Source organism: Centruroides sculpturatus, unplaced genomic scaffold (genome assembly GCF_000671375.1).
Source record: "Centruroides sculpturatus isolate CEXI.00-Female unplaced genomic scaffold, Cexi_2.0 scaffold644, whole genome shotgun sequence".
Taxonomy (NCBI): Eukaryota; Metazoa; Arthropoda; class Arachnida; order Scorpiones; family Buthidae; genus Centruroides; species Centruroides sculpturatus.
The window spans coordinates 1,061-22,023 of record NW_019385082.1 but is presented as its reverse complement, the minus strand read 5'-3'; the positions used below and the strand labels follow the sequence as shown (position 1 = coordinate 22,023).

The 20,963-nt window shown below is 28.9% G+C and overlaps 1 protein-coding gene across 1 annotated transcript; it reads left to right on the top strand.

The window, feature by feature from the left end:
* Positions 1-1,393: 1,393 nt before the first annotated feature.
* Positions 1,394-19,921, top strand: LOC111634404 (Fanconi anemia group A protein homolog). The gene is made up of 15 exons (XM_023379157.1): positions 1,394-1,537; positions 1,611-1,721; positions 8,018-8,113; positions 11,928-12,002; positions 13,679-13,767; positions 16,328-16,388; positions 16,457-16,506; positions 16,579-16,655; positions 16,729-16,836; positions 16,930-17,060; positions 18,660-18,818; positions 18,887-19,071; positions 19,245-19,332; positions 19,405-19,625; positions 19,706-19,921. Exons 3-15 carry the CDS (start codon positions 8,081-8,083, stop codon positions 19,863-19,865), a joined length of 1,437 nt encoding a protein of 478 aa, XP_023234925.1. The 5' UTR covers positions 1,394-1,537; positions 1,611-1,721; positions 8,018-8,080; the 3' UTR covers positions 19,866-19,921.
* The last annotated feature ends 1,042 nt before the right edge of the window (positions 19,922-20,963 follow it).

The window sequence follows — 20,963 nt, the reverse complement described above, 5'->3', positions numbered from 1 at the left end:
TAAAAAGGAAAGTATATGAGACCAATCCCAGAACTGTTGGCAAACCAAAAGATAGCTTTTGCAGAAGCATTTGAAGGCATTGACATTAGTAGGATCAGTTTGAACATGATTTCATGAACACAAAGATGCATAGGGTGTTCATAGACATCATTTACAGCATCTTCCATATGTTTCTGTACATTTAAGTAATGTTAAAATAGTTTCTAATAGATGCCTTTTGCTTAAATTAATTTGTTTTTGTGTATTTTTTTCAGTGAGTGGGTCAGTTTTATATGGATACACTGTACATTTCTTCACTTTTGTGTTTGGAAATAAAGTTATGTTTTTAACTACTTTAAGATATTTTGAAAATTTGNTCATAATAATAAATTAGTGTAATACAGATTATTCCACTTGAAATTGGCCTGACTAAGATGATGAAACATTAGTGATGTGAATATTATAAGGGAAATTTAAAAAGGAAGTATATGAGACCAATCCCAGAACTGTAGGCAAACCAAAAGATAGCTTTTGCAGAAGCATTTGAAGGCATTGACATCAGTAGGATCAGTTTGAACATGATTTCATGAACACAAAGATGCATAGGGTGTTCATGGACATCATTTACAGCATCTTCCATATGTTTCTATACATTTAAGTAATGTTAAAATAGTTTCTATTAGATGCCTTTTGCTTAAATTAATTTGTTTTTGTGTATTTTTTTCAGTGAGTGGGTCAGTTTTATATGGATACACTGTACATTTCTTCACTTTTGTGTTTGGAAATAAAGTTATGTTTTTAACTACTTTAAGATATTTTGAAAATTTGCTAAATATTATCAATGGTATTTTTCAATCAAACTATATTTATTATAAATTTTAAAAAATTTTAGTTTACAGTCAAGCCTCCAATAATGGCCACCTTTTAAAACAATGACCTCTGAATGGCAGCCAGTTTTTTCAGAACACTTCTTTATGAAATCTATACAAAATAATCTCCAAAAATGCTCCTGTCAGTGGCTGTTATTCAGAAGTTTGACTGTATTATAAATGAATATTAACAATCTTCATGAAATGACAAGATTTCTCTAATTATATTTATTAATTAAATATAAAACAGTGTAGTGTTCATTTCTATTTAAATGTAAACAAGTTGAAAATAAAACTAGAACAAGCACAAAAATATTAAAAATAATATGGGAATCATTAAAGATATGTATACAGCTTAAAGATTTTTATTTATGTTAATAATAAATACAATAAAATATTAAGTATTAGCTATTATTTTTTGCAATGACATAAATAAGAATATTTAGTTTATATCCAATTGCTAGTTGAAAATACTGCATATCTGTAAAGTTTCATTTATGTAAATAATTCAAGTTTTATAGTATTTATATAATATAATTTATTATATTTCTTCAGATTTTACCAATAAACTTCTAAAAGAATCATTTGATAAATTAGAAATTGATTATTTGATAAGTTGTTTTCTTATTACTCGTCAATGTGTGCTAGAAGGTCCTCACTATTTTATTTCTTATGAAAATTGGTTCCAGGTAAGTAATTATTTTTAATAATAAAACTGAATCATTAATAAGAATTAAACTTCATTCCTATTGGAAATTTCAGAGTCATTTTGGTGATATATCAACTTCTTTTGCCAATACAAGTAAAACATTTAGTTATTTTGTAAAGTTTTTGACAAGTTTAGTTCCTTATGAGCCTGTTTATTTTTTAAAGGTATGCTGTTTTTAAATTAATTTTTATTCCAAGAAAGATAGCATATGTTTGTTTACTTAAAGTTATAGTAAGATAATTGCAGCCAGTCTTTTTTTTTTACAGTTTAAATTAATTTCAATGTATGAAATAGCTGATTATTTTATTTCATATACAATTTTATTTTAAATATGTGAGAGTAGCCGGGGTTACGGAGTAGGTAGTACTCGTGTAACACTTAATCGGCACCAGTCGGTAGGACTAGTTCTCTAGGATGCAGATCACTAGATCTGATCTTAAATATTTCATAGGAGAGCAATAACCGCTATATGATCCGAACTGCGAAGTTCAGATGCTCGTCAGGATTCCTTGACACCAGTTAATCAGTCTTATTATACGCGGATTAACACGCGTATGAGATCCTATTCGGAATCAATTGAAGAGACATTTAAGTATATTTAACAAGAGTAAATTTAATAACTCAAAAAGCAAAACGAATACAAACATCAATGAACGAGAGATATCAATAAGACAATTAAGCTACACGAGTTATAGTCTAAGACTTATTTTATACTGATGCGCGATCGAGAGAGAGAGCTCACAAAATTATTATAAACCATACGACCTGGTTAGTTGTTGTTCGTCTTCCTCTCTGTAGGTAAGGGACACCTTGTAGATAGAGTTCATTTACTTCTTCGTACGGGAGATCAATACGTGCACAAATATAAAAGTATCTTTACTAAGTTCAGACTCGGGACTTAGTCTATGGGACTCGTTTAAGGGCGTTGGTCATCAGGAGGAAAAACGTATGGAGTTTGGACGCTTCCAGAACTGTCGCTGAACTCCCCGAATTCGGACTAAATTCCCTTATATCTCCTGAATTTTGACCAATCATCGACCAGTAACTCTTTCATGAGAACGGACGAAAGGGGAATGAATGAGGGGTAACCATTTCCCATCTTAGTGAGATTTTTAATCAGATAAGGGAAAGTCAGAGGATGTTCTCTTCTGTGAAAGGAAGTAGCATCTGTTATCTGGTTTTTTCCCACGTCCAAAACACTAATTTTCACAAAAAATGAAGTAATATTTTGTGTCGATAATTTAATATTATCAATAAAAATTATTAAATGTGACCCAGGGCCTTTCGGGTCTCACAAATAATTATAACTATATGAAACACAAATATATCATTAGAAGGTGAGGGTATGACAACTAGATAGCTGAGATAGTTAAAGCATTAGCCTACTATTTTGGGGGATTCAGGATTGAATCTGAGTAATTGAAAAACAGACCAGCAATTGTTTGGGGGTAGTCTGTCCTGGATTGTCAGACCCCATTTGTCATTACCTAGCTTTTCCCATTATGTGTCTGACCAAACTTATGATAGGTATGATAAAAGGCCCTCTTGGTGCCTATAGGAGAGAAAAGTGAGGGTGTCAATAACCGATGAAAATTTTTAATAATTTACTTCCATTTTGACTGCTGCTGAGTAATAAANATTCTTTTCAATACATTAAAATAAGTGATAAATGGATAGCAAAGCTAACAAAGAATAAGTTGGCATCAGAAGTTAAACATTTAATATTAGGTTTTTCTTATTTTTGGTACTTTATCTTTCTTATCTTACATTCATCATTTGTACTACTATTTCCAAAACTCATTTATCCAAATTATTTTGCTTGCTTCAAATGTTTTACATACTTAAAAATGTATTTTGATATTTAAAATGCGTATTTAAATGCTCATAATAATAAATTAGTGTAATACAGATTATTCCACTTGAAATTGGCCTGACTAAGATGATGAAACATTAGTGATGTGAATATTATAAGGGAAATTTAAAAAGGAAAGTATATGAGACCAATCCCAGAACTGTTGGCAAACCAAAAGATAGCTTTTGCAGAAGCATTTGAAGGCATTGACATTAGTAGGATCAGTTTGAACATGATTTCATGAACACAAAGATGCATAGGGTGTTCATGGACATCATTTACAGCATCTTCCATATGTTTCTGTACATTTAAGTAATGTTAAAATAGTTTCTATTAGATGCCTTTTGCTTAAATTAATTTGTTTTTGTGTATTTTTTTCAGTGAGTGGGTCAGTTTTATATGGATACACTGTACATTTCTTCACTTTTGTGTTTGGAAATAAAGTTATGTTTTTAACTACTTTAAGATATTTTGAAAATTTGCTAAATATTATCAATGGTATTTTTCAATCAAACTATATTTATTATAAATTTTAAAAAATTTTAGTTTACAGTCAAGCCTCCAATAATGGCCACCTTTTAAAACAATGACCTCTGAATGGCAGCCAGTTTTTTCAGAACACTTCTTTATGAAATCTATACAAAATAATCTCCAAAAATGCTCCTGTCAGTGGCTGTTATTCAGAAGTTTGACTGTATTATAAATGAATATTAACAATCTTCATGAAATGACAAGATTTCTCTAATTATATTTATTAATTAAATATAAAACAGTGTAGTGTTCATTTCTATTTAAATGTAAACAAGTTGAAAATAAAACTAGAACAAGCACAAAAATATTAAAAATAATATGGGAATCATTAAAGATATGTATACAGCTTAAAGAATTTTATTTATGTTAATAATAAATACAATAAAATATTAAGTATTAGCTATTATTTTTTGCAATGACATAAATAAGAATATTTAGTTTATATCCAATTGCTAGTTGAAAATACTGCATATCTGTAAAGTTTCATTTATGTAAATAATTCAAGTTTTATAGTATTTATATAATATAATTTATTATATTTCTTCAGATTTTACCAATAAACTTCTAAAAGAATCATTTGATAAATTAGAAATTGATTATTTGATAAGTTGTTTTCTTATTACTCGTCAATGTGTGCTAGAAGGTCCTCACTATTTTATTTCTTATGAAAACTGGTTCCAGGTAAGTAATTATTTTTAGTAATAAAACTGAATCATTAATAAGAATTAAACTTCATTCCTATTGGAAATTTCAGAGTCATTTTGGTGATATATCAACTTCTTTTGCCAATACAAGTAAAACATTTAGTTATTTTGTAAAGTTTTTGACAAGTTTAGTTCCTTATGAGCCTGTTTATTTTTTAAAGGTATGCTGTTTTTAAATTAATTTTTATTCCAAGAAAGATAGCATATGTTTGTTTACTTAAAGTTATAGTAAGATAATTGCAGCCAGTCTTTTTTTTTTACAGTTTAAATTAATTTCAATGTATGAAATAGCTGATTATTTTATTTCATATACAATTTTATTTTAAATATGTGAGAGTAGCCGGGGTTACGGAGTAGGTAGTACTCGTGTAACACTTAATCGGCACCAGTCGGTAGGACTAGTTCTCTAGGATGCAGATCACTAGATCTGATCTTAAATATTTCATAGGAGAGCAATAACCGCTATATGATCCGAACTGCGAAGTTCAGATGCTCGTCAGGATTCCTTGACACCAGTTAATCAGTCTTATTATACGCGGATTAACACGCGTATGAGATCCTATTCGGAATCAATTGAAGAGACATTTAAGTATATTTAACAAGAGTAAATTTAATAACTCAAAAAGCAAAACGAATACAAACATCAATGAACGAGAGATATCAATAAGACAATTAAGCTACACGAGTTATAGTCTAAGACTTATTTTATACTGATGCGCGATCGAGAGAGAGAGCTCACAAAATTATTATAAACCATACGACCTGGTTAGTTGTTGTTCGTCTTCCTCTCTGTAGGTAAGGGACACCTTGTAGATAGAGTTCATTTACTTCTTCGTACGGGAGATCAATACGTGCACAAATATAAAAGTATCTTTACTAAGTTCAGACTCGGGACTTAGTCTATGGGACTCGTTTAAGGGCGTTGGTCATCAGGAGGAAAAACGTATGGAGTTTGGACGCTTCCAGAACTGTCGCTGAACTCCCCGAATTCGGACTAAATTCCCTTATATCTCCTGAATTTTGACCAATCATCGACCAGTAACTCTTTCATGAGAACGGACGAAAGGGGAATGAATGAGGGGTAACCATTTCCCATCTTAGTGAGATTTTTAATCAGATAAGGGAAAGTCAGAGGATGTTCTCTTCTGTGAAAGGAAGTAGCATCTGTTATCTGGTTTTTTCCCACGTCCAAAACACTAATTTTCACAAAAAATGAAGTAATATTTTGTGTCGATAATTTAATATTATCAATAAAAATTATTAAATGTGACCCAGGGCCTTTCGGGTCTCACAAATAATTATAACTATATGAAACACAAATATATCATTAGAAGGTGAGGGTATGACAACTAGATAGCTGAGATAGTTAAAGCATTAGCCTACTATTTTGGGGGATTCAGGATTGAATCTGAGTAGTTGAAAAACAGACCAGCAATTGTTTGGGGGTAGTCTGTCCTGGATTGTCAGACCCCATTTGTCATTACCTAGCTTTTCCCATTATGTGTCTGACCAAACTTATGATAGGTATGATAAAAGGCCCTCTTGGTGCCTATAGGAGAGAAAAGTGAGGGTGTCAATAACCGATGAAAATTTTTAATAATTTACTTCCATTTTGACTGCTGCTGAGTAATAAAATTATCCTTTTATTATTGTTATTATCACTGACACATTATTTAAATAATATTATTTGTTACCTTACTAAATTAACAAAAGAAAAGAAAATAGTTTCAAAGTTATTAAGATGAATCTTCCAAATTTATTCATTTATTTATTAAGCAATAAATGCAGTTTTCTATTTTACAAATTATATTATACATTTTAAAATACACTTTTTTTTATTTTAAATTTTATTATTAGAAAAATATCAAGAACATATTTTAATAATAAATTCAAAATTAACATCTCACCAACACCAAAATTCAGCAAAATGTAGAAGTTTTACTATAATGTTTTTATTTGTATATCTCAGACATCTTCAGGTTTAATTCCATAGGATAGAATATTAAAGTTAAATTAAATATTTACTGCTATTAGAAATGAGAATATCTTTAAGAACCATGTGGAGAACTATGCATGCCTAGTGTGGACCAACAAGTAACTTATCTCAAACAGTACTCTCTAAGTCGTGTAGATTGAATTAGTTTCTTTGAAGAGGAAAACAGTTAACATTAAGGAAACTGATTCACTCTTTATGGAGAGTGTTGTTTGAGATAAATTAAGCACTTGTCCAAACCAGGCATGTGCAGTTCTCTGCATGTTCTTAAAGACATTCTGTTCATTTTAAAAAATATTCTAATGGTTCTAAATGTTTAATTTAACTTTACTGTTTTATTCTATGGATTAAACCTAAGATGTCTGTTATATACAGATGAAAACATTAGTTTACAGTAAAATTTCTACATTTTGCTGGATTTTGTTGTTGGTGAGTGTTAAATTTGAATATCTAACCATGTGTTTAAGGATTATTTTTGTTAATAATAAATTGCAAAATATAAATAAAATTATAGTTTGAAATTAAGTTTCACTGTGAAAACTATATTTACATTAACATATTTCTGTAATTCTTATTGATTCTGAGTAAATATAAATGATTTACTCTTACTTTTTATTTACTCTTACAATAAATACAGTAGAGCATTGATTATCCTATCGTCAATTAACCGTCACATCGGTTAACCGACCGTTCTAGTCGGCAAATTTCAAGTGTCTGCTAGTGATGTGGCACTACAATATTTGGCTATGTCTTGGCTACTTTAATATTGTTTTTGTTAAATTTTTGCGTGTTTTAGCTGACAACACTGGCTCGACCATGAAAGGGAGGCCAGTATTTAAACGAGACTTAATTTTCTAATTGTGAGTGGTTGTTTGTTTTGTGAGCAATAAAATAATTTTAAAATATTTTTTAACGATACAATAGCCACAATTATTATTTTTAAAAAAATTTTGTTAGGCTTAACATCGATGAAAATTCAATGTGAAGTATGTTAATAGCGATATACTAATATACTAATTACATGGGATATACTAATATGCTAATATACTATACTAATAATATATTTTTTCATTCTTTTCGATTATCCGATTTTTTCAGTTATCCGACCAACCCAAGTTTCCAGTTGAGTCGGATAATCGATGCTCTACTGTATTTTAAAAATCTAAATTCTAATCTTCATATAATATCATTATATAAACTTTCTTAAATAATGCTAAAATATATGATTGATAATAAAAAATTTATTAATATCTGCAAAGTAAAATTTATTTAGAATTTTTAAATGTAACATATATATGTATGTATGTATGTATATAAGATTCCACTGTATTTAAAATTTATGTTATTATGAAATTTATTGACTGCATTTTAATAATTTAGGCACATTTAACAAGACCACCATCAATTCCAAGTAAATGCCGTCCATTGTTTAATGATTATGTTATGTTAGTCAAGACTCGTCTACAAGATTTAAAGGTACTGTATTACAATTCTCTTTACCTGTTTGTTTTAAATTGGTTACTTCTCTTTGACAGTGTGTTAACAAAATACTAATTTTATAATTATTATTGTAATATTATGAATAATACTGTTTCATAAATCAAAACTAGAAATTATGAATGAAAATAAATACAAGGTGTGTCTGAAAAGTTTGGTTAATGATCTCATTAAATAAAGGAAACAAGAGATACAAACAAAATACCTTTACTGGCATTCAAAGTAATCGCCATTAGCAACAACACACATTTGACATCAGTTGTACAGCAGCTGGAAGCTGTGAGCAAACACTTCTTTCAGTATCGCACAAAGCACCATTGTCACACGTTGTTGGATCTGTGCAATGTTAGAAAAGCGTAGGCCTTTTAGGACTCCTTTGAGATGGGGAAACAAAAAGAAATCTGCAGGTGCCAGATCTGGAGAATATGGAGAGTGTTGAAGAACTGTCATCTGGCGTGTAGCAAGGAAGTGCCGTACGCAGCTTGCAGTGTGCAGACGGGCGTTGTCGTGGAGAAGAGTCCACTGTCTACTCTGGTACAGCTGTGGCCGAAGTCACCTGATGCATTTCTGCAGCAGTTTCAAAACTCCCTCATAGAATTCTGCATTAATGATTGTATCGTCGGGTAAAAATTCATGATGGATCAAGCCCTTACTGTCAGGAAAGGCAACCAACATCGTCTTAATCCTGGATTTGGTGAGACAACATTTTTTGGGAGGAGGATGACCATCCGGAAACCAAGCAACATTCTACGGACTGTTGCTTGGTTTCCGGATTGTACTGGTAGCACCACAACTCATCCCCTGTAATGATTGTTTCCAAGAACTGCAGATTCCAGTCACACACGTCGATGAAATCTTCAGAGGTTTCCATCTGGTGTTGATTTCCCTTTTCTAACAGTGTGTGCAGTACAAACCGGGCACAAATCTTACACTTTTGCAAATGTTCACAAACAATGGTGCTCACACTGTCCTTGCTTATCTTCAAATCTTCTGCTATCATTCTCAAAGACAGGCACCGATCATCTGCAAGCATCCGTTGTCTCGTTCAATGTTGTCTGGAGTTGTGCTTGTTGACGGTCTACCAGAACGTGGCTTATTGTCGACATCTTTTCCTTTCTTTCTCTGAAGCGTTTAAACCATTCAAAAACACACTTTTTACTCACTGCTTCCACACCATACACTTTCACTAACATTTCATGTGTCTCTGTTGCTGTTTTGCCTAATTTGAAGCAAAAGCAAAACTTGATGTTCACGCATTGCTCCATTTTGTAGTGACTCTCCTTTTCACACTGACTGCATTGCATTGTTTGTTGCGTGCACTTCCGTTTAACTGTCGTGATTTCAACGCTAGGGGGCACTAGTTGGCAAGTCTCTCACTATGTCTGCATGAGTGCAACATCCTAACCAGCATAGTTATTCAACTATGGGACCATTCACCAAACTTTTCAGATGCACCTTGTATATATTCATAAATAATTTCAAATACAGTATATTAATTAATATTAGATTGTAATTAAAAGTTTATATTTGCATTTAAATTTTATTATAAATTCTTTACAAACATTATTTAAAATATCATTGAAATTAAACTGTGAGATTGGAGCAGTAAGATCCCGCTCACGGATTCAGGATGTTTAATATTAAAGAGAAGAAAGATGTGAAGATTGGTAAGATCCCCATCTTTTACGTCAGGATCCTGACACCAGTTAGGATTTTGATCGTTTCTTTGAATCCTAACCTGCGATATTACTTGACTTATTCCAAGTGGTCTTTGATAGAGAGGGGGTTATGATCCAAGAATATAATTTGATGATAATTAAAATAATCAATCCAGAAACATATTTATGAGTAAATTAAACATATTTTATTATAATCTAAATAAACAATCTATGCTGATTACAATATCAACATGAAAAATAAAGAACAAAACTAATTCTTGAACTTATAATTAGAGAGAGAGAGTTCACAATATTTATATATCTGTTATCTCTAAACTCTTGGGATTTTGTCTTCAAGGAGATTTCATCATATTCTGGAGATGTTGATGAAGATTTATACAAACTTTGGAGAAATGTAGAGAACTTTAGAATGAATTCAAGAAATTTTTCTAACAACTGTGGAGGACCTTTGATTCATCCGAATCATTGGAGGCAACTTGACAGGAGCACTTGGAGAGAAAACATCTAAAAAGATAATGAGATAACACTTTTTTCAAGGATGTTCTCCCCTTTTATAGCTAAATCTCCTCCAATGAGTTGTTTGGACCCACCGTGTGACAGGAACCTGGGATGAATTGCGCCACAAGATGTGTCAACATTTTTTTAGATAATTATTGTCATTGAGGGAAATGACATAATCTCCTCTTTCTTTGCTAAGTAAACTTGAAAGTAAAATAAATTTCCAACAATTATTTCAAATAAACTCTTCTTTAAAAATTAATTTAAATTAATTCTTTCTTATAATAGGAACATATTAAATGACTTCCAAGTTCTCACATAAACAATTATGCATCAATAGATTTTAGTTAGTGATGTTCAAATTTTTATTGCTATAGGTCATTACATTGGATGATTTTCTGTAGCTATTTATGCAATAAATTATATTAATTTAAATTAATATTAATTCGAGATTTTATGGCAGAAAGATGAGGTTTTACATATTGAAGCTGTTGTTAAAAGATAAATCTGATACCTAGATAGCTGAGGCAGTACGATATCAACCTGCTGCTCTGGAAAGTGGTATCAAATTTGCGCATTCTGACTCAGATATATCCTTTGGACTCTAAGTTTTTAAATTTTAACATTTAATGTTAGTAAAATTGGTGAGATAGGCATGAATTAATTGGGCTTTCTTAATCTTGAGAACGGAGTTAGATAGATAAAAGATGAGACCAGATATGAAAAGCTTAGGGGCAGGAGGCCTTGATTAACTATATACTGTACAAACTTCCAATAAATACTGGAAGTCATATTATTTCAATTCCAAAATTTTCCCCTGAAAGGAGTTAGATAGATGACCAGCATGACTACTTTTTATACTAACTTATGATTAATATTCAAGGTTAAAAGTTCACTTTTAATTTGTGAATACTTTAAAATAAATTCTTACAACTATACACAAAATTAATAATACTTAATAATCTTTATTATTTATTTTAAAAAGTTGAAGTATTGCCAAAACTATTTTCAATGTTTATAAAGATGCACTTTGTGCTAATGACAAAATTGAACAATTATATTATGAATACATATTTGTTTTTCAATGCTTTACCTTCCTTATTGTGGGCCTCAGCAAACCGATGATGGGCATGCAGAAAAGGCATTCTTGGAGTCCACAGAGCAGAAAAAGTCAACAATAGAAAGAAGAAATGATAATTTAGTTAAAAAATTAAAAACAAAAAATGTTTTACTAACTGCTATCTCATTTTCCCCATCAACAACAATAACTTATTGATAAATATTTAAATTTTTTTTACTGGATAATGATTCAGATAAAAATTGACCTGACTAAGGAATAGGGAAAAATAGAAGTAGGAAATCATAAATTTTCAGATAATTTTTTTTTTAAACTGACATACTGCAAACAGGTGTGGCTCTACTAAGGATGAGGTCAGTCACATTAATAGAAGAAAATGGGTCAAGAAGTAATACAATTACTGTTGGTGTCTTGCTCCAATATAAAATATCTTGAAGTTTAATTCTTAAACTAAATTTATTTCATAAATAAATTATTTGCATTTTATACAGTGAAATATTGAANATATTTTTTATGTGTTATATTTTTTTAAAAAAAGGAAAACTGTGATCAAGTAGGCATTTACTCTGAAGCAGATGTATTAAAAGATAAAACAGAGGAGGGAAATTCAAAGGTATGTAAATTAATATCAATGAAAATTTAATTATCTGAACTTGATGAGAGTAGGGGTCTTTTGGATAATCCAGAAACTTATTGGGTTGCAATTTGAAAAAATTGTAGATCTATAAATTCCTACTGTTGTCCGTCCATCCATCTTTCCTTAATCTTGAAAATGGCATTAGATAGATGAAATCCAAGACCAGATATGGAAACATTAGGGGCAGGAGGCCTCGATTAACTATATGTGAACTTCCAATGCAAACCAGAAGTCGTTATATAACACTCACCAAATAAACTATCACCAGTTCATAACCCAACAGAAAAAATTCTTTCTACGAACGTTTTCATCTATATGTAATAGTCATCCTCAGGTATTGACGATATCGAACTAACGGCTAGTAGAATAGAATGTTTTTGAAAGTTCCGTTTAACTACATAATTCGAATATGTTGCGTTAAAACTGAAAATATATAAAATATTTTTCTGTTTGGTTATGAACTGGTGATGGTTTATTTGGTGAGTGTTATATAGTTAAGTACCCAGTTTTTTGAAATATACAGAAGTCGTTATTTCAATTCAAAGCTTTTCCCCTGAAAGCAGTTAATAGATGATTGGCATGATTCCATTGCTAATGGAAAAGTATGATGTAAGACACTACATTACTAATTTGAGGTGGAGAGCATATATTTTAAATGAAATAAATTAAAAATATGATTAAAAATTGCAACTCGACATTGTGACAATATCACAATAAATAATTATTTGTTTGTTTTTGTGTTTTGTGTACCTTAGTCACTGTGCATTTAAAGTTTCATGAACAATAAACAATGTAATGCAGAAACTATATTTAAAGGTAAATTAATTTACTCAAATCTAATGCAATTTTACTTATATATGATCGAGTTTCACAGTGCTACAATTGACAGATGACATAGTGAATTTCAATTACATAAAGAGTTTGGTCTCCATGTGTTATACTTTGTGGTATCTACAATGCTACATGTTCTAGTTTTTTTTCTTAAACTATTTCAGATGGCTGAATTTTTACTGTATGTGTAAAATTTAACAATAATTTCATAAATTTATATTGATATTTATTACTATTTACTATAAACATTTAAAATATTTAGTATAATGACCAATGTTAGGTGTTGTTTCATTTTTTTAATTATAATTAAAACAAAGTAATCAGAATGAGCAATTATTTTATTGACATCATCACAATACCAGGCCGCAATTTATAATTTATTTAATTTAAAATATATGCTCTCCATTTCAAATTAGTAATGTCTTGCTCTTGTACATCATACTTTTCCTGTTAGAATAGAGTCATGCCAGTCATCTATCTAACACCTTTCAGGGAAAAATTTTTGAATTGAAATAATGTAACTTCCGGTGCAAACCAGAAGTTCATATATAGTTAATCAGGGTCTCCTGTCCCTAAGCTTTCCATATCTAGTCTTGACTTTTCTCTATTTAACTCAAATTGCAGCTCAATTGTGACAGTTGAGCTTTGAGCATAGATTATATGAAATATGAGATTGTAATAATAATATAAATTTACATTGAATTTTGATTTCTTTCAAAGTATAAGAAAAAGCTTTTAACTTGAATATATTAAATAAGATTTTTTTAGATTAATATATATGATTACAAAGATAAATTAATTTTGAATTAAAATTTTTTTAGTTTTCTACTCAAGCAGAAGTAGACGTGAACAAGGCTCTGTTACTTTATGAAACCACAGGTAGAATCCCATCTTCTGTGTTAGAAGCAAGGTAAATATTTATAAATAAAAAACTGAAAATTTGAATTTGGATAATTAAAAACTTACATTTAAAATTTTTAATATAAGTAAAATAATATATTTCATACTAATGTTAAATGAAGAATTTAAAATACAGTGGAACCCCGGTTAACGAACTTAATCCGTTCCGCGACTCCATTCGTTAACTGAATTGTTCGTTAACCGAAGCAATTTTTCCCGTAGAAATTAATGCAAATGCAATTAATCCGTTCTAGTCTCCGAAATTTTTGTGATTTAATTTGTGATATACAGTAATTTTCTTTGATGAAAATGTAGGAAAACGTAGTATCTATCATTACAGCAACAAACATGTAAACTTTGTTTAATAAAATAGCACTGTACATACCTTCATTTGTTGTAGTTGGTGGCAGAAAAGTGGATATATACGAACCTTAATGCTTAGAAGGGGAATCCCCTCCAAAAAAATAACGGGTAGCACTTCATCGGAAGATTGAGTCGAAGTCTCTTTTGAAAAAAAACCCACCAGTGGCTAAGTGGTCTTCGTACCTTGAACACGGGGAGTTCGTTCGTGGGTTCGCACCTCGCTCAAACGGGCTGGCCACGTGGAGTTTTCCGGGTTTTCTCCACGTCTGTAACGCCTAAATAGGGGCCAGTTTCCCTTAAAAACACCTCCCAGAAGGCATTCCCCTAGGCAGATCGCCCAAGTGTTGCGTTGCCATAACTTAACAAACAAACAAACTCTTTCCGTAAGGAACAAGAAATTGATCTAAAGTTGATTGTCTTACTCTTTTAATCAAAATTTTTCTCAAATGCGATAGCGCATTGTCGTTTATATTGCGTTGTCGTTTTCTATTGCCACTATGACTTTTTTCTTTCTTGGATGCCATATTGATTAAATATATAAATCACAAAACTGAAAAAAGAAGTATAGCACAAACACTCGGAAAAGCAATGCTTAACTCGCGCGTGCCTAACACCAACTAAAATTTGACACAAAATACCGTTACGTTTGTTATCCGAATTTTGTTCGTTATCCGAGACAAAATTTTTGCAAAATAAAAGTTCGTTAACCGATTTGGTCGTTAACCAGGACGTTCGTTAACCGGGGTTCCACTGTATTAGTCTTATCAAAAAGTATAAAAATAACAAAAATTAATTTACAGTAAAAATTTCATTTTGTATGATTATTATTATTTTTTATTTTTTTAATAAAAGTTATAATTATCCACATTATTTGCCAGAAAATTAAATATTTAGTAAGATTAACTAGATATTATATAAGTTTTATATCTTTAAATTATGTTTTCATTAATTTAAAGTTGGATAATTCAAACAAAAGTATATTTGTTTATACATTAAAATGTTGCTAATTACGTAAATATGAGAAAAGTGATTTGATCAAACACTAGTTGATGTTTCTAGCCACATTCTATTGTATAGCTTTCCTTTTTAATTTGTATTAAAGTTTTCCTTGATTGTTAACCATTTTTGACCTAGGGCTCTGACATCATTTTAAAACATTTTCACTTTATTTAAAAAAACTTAGCAAATTAGGTTTAATTTTAAAATTTTATATTTTTATGATTCAGCAGATATAAAATATTTTTTCTTTCTTGATTTGTAAAAAGTTTACTTCGTTAGACATTTCTGAAAATTTGAACATTGGATAATTCAAATTTTTCCTGAATTCTGTGGAATTTGAATTAATAAGAGTTCACTGCATTAGAATTACACATTATGATTTCATCAACTTGAAAGACATTTGACAAAGATAATTGGTTAATTGATAAATTTCAAAATTTTATACACTGTAAAAAACAATAGTTTTTTCCATCTTTAAATATTAAAAGTTTAGATAAATATATTTAATAGATTACTTTGCTGCTATAAAAGTATTTAGCTAATACAGAAAGTTGATTTCTTTCACTGTGAATTTACTAAAGTCTCAGTTTAGTAAATTCTTTCAGGGCAGGAGACTGCCCTGAACAGGTGAGAGAGGATAGTTTGTTTAAGTCATCTATGCAAATTTTCCATAGATCATTTAATGTTGTGTCATGCCATTTTCCAATTGCTGTTTTCAGCATTCTGAAGTCACAAAAATCTTTTGGGCTAGCATCAGGGAACTTCACAGGTATATCATGGAAAGGTATCTATTATAGCTACAAACTCTCCATCATACTGACACTGGCAATTTGTCTTTCACTCTTGATAATACTGAGATATCAAGGCGTCCTTGTATCTTATGGACCATCAGAGCCACAACTTTTGTCTGATGATCAGCTGTACAATGTCTACCTTCTCAGAATGTTGTGTTGGTGGATTCTCTTGTAACACTCAGACATTGCATTATCTTTTGGAGAGGTAGTATTATCTTTTGAGCTTGGCACTGTGGAATTACTTTTGTTGGCATTCCCTTTATTGACATGTTATGATTTCATAGTTGATTAATTATGTTTCTAATTTAAGCTTTACTAATGTCTAGATCATATTGGGATATTCTTCAGAAATCAACCTTCTGTAAATGAATAATTCAAAAATAAATTGTATTTATTTTATTTGCTTAATTTCAGTTTGTTTCATAAAACCTATTTTATTGGACAATTTCTCCCTGTTCTTCTCTCACCTCGTCCTGTAAGTTACTATATTTAAACTTATAAAAATGATACTTTTTATTATAAACTAATTAAAATTATTTTTAGTTTTCAGATGTGCCAGATATTCGAACAAAATTTATTGAAGAACTGAAAAAGTAAGAGGTTTTATAATAATTTTTAATAAAATTTATATAAATGTACTTCCATAAAAAATTTTAAATTTTTAGATTGGGTAAATTGCCTGTTTCTTTATATGACAAATATCAAGAGGAATGTGAGAGAGAAACAACTAGAATGTTAGAAGGTCAGAATATTTTATAGAATGAAAATTGTTTTACTGTTTAAATATTATTTATAATGATTAAACATTTTCATAGGAGTAATTATGGATGAATCGTTTGAAGAGGAATTAAATAATCCTTTTGATAATATGCAGAAATCAATTAACTATTTTTGTAAATCATTCGAAGATAAAAATAAACCAGGTAAAATTAATATTTTTAATTGAAAAATTTTTATTGTTTTTAATAATATAAAATTTATTTACTATATATTGTTTTGTTTTTTTTAAATCAAAGAAGAACTAATGTTAATTAATCAATTATCTGTGGCTATCCAGTCAGTATTGAAGGAAAATGAATCAGTTGAATCACCTGAAAAAGTTATCTGCCTGACTGAAAAAATAGATGAACATTCTCTTTATTCAAAAGTATGTAGCTGTTTATACTTACTGTTTACTTCACATAAAAATAAGCTATTTAACAAATATAGTTCTTGGTTCAATTTTGTATTTCTTTATAAATTAAATACACAGTCTAATTCTTGGTATGTACAGTACAGTATGACTGTACTAAAGCTAAATATACTAACTACTATATACTAAAACCTAAAAAAGTGTGTCTTACATTCAGGTAATTGAATATAAGGTACACTTTTTTCAGGTTTTAGTATCTTTGACAATAGAGTGCATCCTAGATTTGACATAATTAGTGACCTCTAATACCATGCATTTTATTTTTCTTGTGATTAATTCCATTGCATCATTTTAATGATTTTATTAGATCGATATTTATAATAGTAAATATGTAAGCGGTCAACTTAGTTCAGTCTCATTGGTCTATTATAATAACATTGTAAGTACCAGATGAAAATCTCAGAAAAAGTTTTGCAACACTTTTTTAAAGTGTTGCATTTTCAGAGCTTCAAATGGCATGAAGACTAGCATGTAACAAGAACATGGCATGAAGACTAGCATGTAACATGTAACAGAAAGCATGTAAGAAGATGATGATAGCATTGAATACAGTGTTGATTCAGAAGAGCTTAACATAGAAGTGAAGATATTTCTGACTGTAATACCATGGAAGAAGTGATATATAACTTTATTTACTTGCAATAAATACTGAACATTATGAACAGAATCAGTTCTGATATAAATTTGTCTTGAGTTTTCTATTTTTCCTAAAAAAAAAAAAAAACTGGGTTTTGTGTAAAATTTAAGGTGTGTCTTAGATTCTGTGTCATTTTATATTTGAGTAAATACAATATTTTAATGTTATTAAATTTATTGATATGATTATTTTATGGAAAAAATATACACTTGCAGGTGAGTTTTGTAATAATTTTATACATAGCTATTAATTCTCGGCATAAAAAGGTCATTTGCAAAAAATAGTTTCTAATAATATTTCTAATAACCATCTTGACTCCAATAGAACTAAAAACTTTTAATAACTAAACAAATGTTTTCAGTTGTATTGAATGTTTGTTTAATTTAAATCACAGAAAATTAAAAATTAAAACAGAAGTTTAAACCTTACGAAATGACTGTTACACTGTTCTATGAAAGCCAGTTATGTCAAAACCAATGCTATGCACATGCATAACATTATTGATGAATCAAAAATTGTTTCTTAAACAAATATTCAGAGTAAATCATATACTAATTTCACTTATTAATATATTCATCTTGAAATAGTAGAGAAGTTTATCATTCTCTGTCTTCTAAACTTATTCTAACTGCTTTGTTCTTCATTAATTTTAAATTTCTTTCATTATCTCTTTGTCCACTTTAGTCTTTTCCTTACTAAATTATATTGTAATTTAATTAAAATATATATTAAAGAGTTTCATTTATCACACATTTATTCTGGAGAAGTCACTAGAAATAGACTTGTTTCCAAATTTTTTCAACTGTATTTTATTTTTTAAATTCTTAACGATTTACAAAACTAACACAAAATTCTAAGTTATAAAACAAAAGTATATCCTAAAAATATATTAAAATGAATATATATGTATGTTACAGATATCATTATCACTCCTGGAAGCATTCAAGTGTTGTATAAACTTGATGGAGTTAAAACATGATGAGCGGAAGTCAGATTGGGATATTTTATTTGTATCCATGATTGGCAACTTTTCTGTCTTACATAAACCACTTTTTTTCCATCTTTGGCAAAAATTGGTAACTTTTATTTTTTCAAACAAATTATTCAGATATATAACAAATTTAATTGATGTTTTATTTTATAGACTCATCATAATGATGATGATTCAGAAATTTATGGTTTATCTCTTCTTTTAATAAGAATAACTGAAAGAACAGATATTTTTCCACAAGTATCACATGATAATTTATCTGATGTTACTACATTGTGTAATGCAATTTTCACTTTGTTAAAACTTGAAACTCATCAGTTAATGTTAAATAATTTAAAGTAAGAATTAATTTTTGATTTTAAGTAATAAATATTTAATGTTTTACAATGATAGATTAAATTGCATTAATACATCAAATAGAATTGATGTAGATTAAAGTATATTAGTTTTATTTATAAAAATACAAATGAAAAAGAACCTATAAATTATTAATATAATTTCAATTATGTAGGTTATTTACAGTTTATTTAAAACAAGTTTCAAAGATCATAAGTGATGAAAATTATTTAGTTCTAATGCCATCAAGTCTTGTGAAAAAGGTAATTGCTTCTATTATATTATATATAAAATATATTATAATAGAAATGTAAAAATAAATTGTTTTTTCTTAGTTTCAGTTCATAGCTGTTCGTTTACATCCAGAATTAAGAGAATTAATCCAGAATGACATTTCTGTTGACAAAACTGATACAAAATTTGATGATGTCATTCACTTATTTAATTCAGATTTAATCTGCAGAGCCTTGGATGAAACAAAACTTTCATTGAGAGATTGGGTTACTTTTGAGGCTGAAGTTAAACCTTTTCAAGATAATTTTAATGCTTATGAAAGGTAAAATTTAAATTTCTTTACATTTATATTTGATGTTAATATATAAAATATTCATGTTATATAAAATAATTAACTTTTAGGTGTGAATATTTTCATTGGTGTATCTATTGTATTTTCTTACCCAAATATACTGTACAAGATGTTTGTTCATGTATATTTTCGGTTATTACTAGTAAAAGTGAGGTTCCTTCATTTTGTCAACTCTTATTAATTCTTCAGGTATGTATTAAAATTTATTGAAATGTGAAAGTACAAAGTACATTTTTTCTTTCTAGGCTTCTAATCACAGAGATTACATTAACTACTGATAACATTAACTGTATTCAACTGAAATATATTGTAATAATGATATAATATGATGTTATATTATTTCATTCCAGTGAAATAATACAATATAACATCATATTATATCATTAATGAAAAACATTTTTGAATAAAAAATATATGGTTTGAAAGATGTCTGTTTCATTGATGCACAATAAATTGTCTTCAAAATGCAAATTTATCAGTATCATTTATATAAATTTTTATATATTATATACATAGTCTATATATTTATCATCATCTATGTTTTTAAATTACTGTTTTTTGTGTTATTTTTATCATAATTTTTCTTTGTTTTATCTTATATTCAAATGTTCATAGATAATGTTGTAAATCATAGTACAGTCAAACCTCAGTTTTTGAACTTAATTCATTCATAAATGTTTGAAAACTGAAACAATTTTTCACATAAGAAACAATATAAAATCTTGTTTTTTACTTTTTTAGCTGTATTTCAAGCATAAAATACCTGCAAGTGCAATATAATATATATAATTTAATATTATATGAATATATACAGTGGAACCTCAGTATACGACCTTAATCAGTTCCTGATGTTTGGACTTGAACTGAAAAGGACGTATACCAAATCAACCTTTCCCATAAGAAGTAATGTAAAAATGATTAATTTGTTCTCATGTAAAAAAATGATATGGTATATTAATGGGGTTGTAAAATAATTTAAACACTGTTTGAGCACATTAATAAAAAAATAAATTTTATTATAGATTTACCCTTTTGCAACATTAGTAGATTTAATAATGTCTTTATTTTTCACAATTGTCAATATTGTCATTCTTGGAATATGGTATGCAACAGTTAAATCTCGAACATGCATGCCGCCTTCATATTTCTCAACAATCATTTTTTTCAGTTCCATTGTGATTCTAGTCATTTTTTTTTAGTTTTCTGTTGCTTTTCATTTGCCTTTTTGCAATTCATGATTAATAAAAATAATAAAATTTTACTTACAAATTAAAATCAGAAGAAATTTAACAAAGTTATAAACTGTGG

Coding starts and splice junctions, on each gene's coding strand:
- LOC111634404 (XM_023379157.1), top strand. CDS start 8,081: ATGTTAGTCAAGACTCGTCTACAAGATTTAAAG. Junction 16,389..16,456: donor TTCTTCTCTCACCTCGTCCT/GTAAGTTACTAT, acceptor AATTATTTTTAG/TTTTCAGATGTGCCAGATAT. Junction 17,061..18,659: donor AACATTCTCTTTATTCAAAA/GTATGTAGCTGT, acceptor TGTATGTTACAG/ATATCATTATCACTCCTGGA.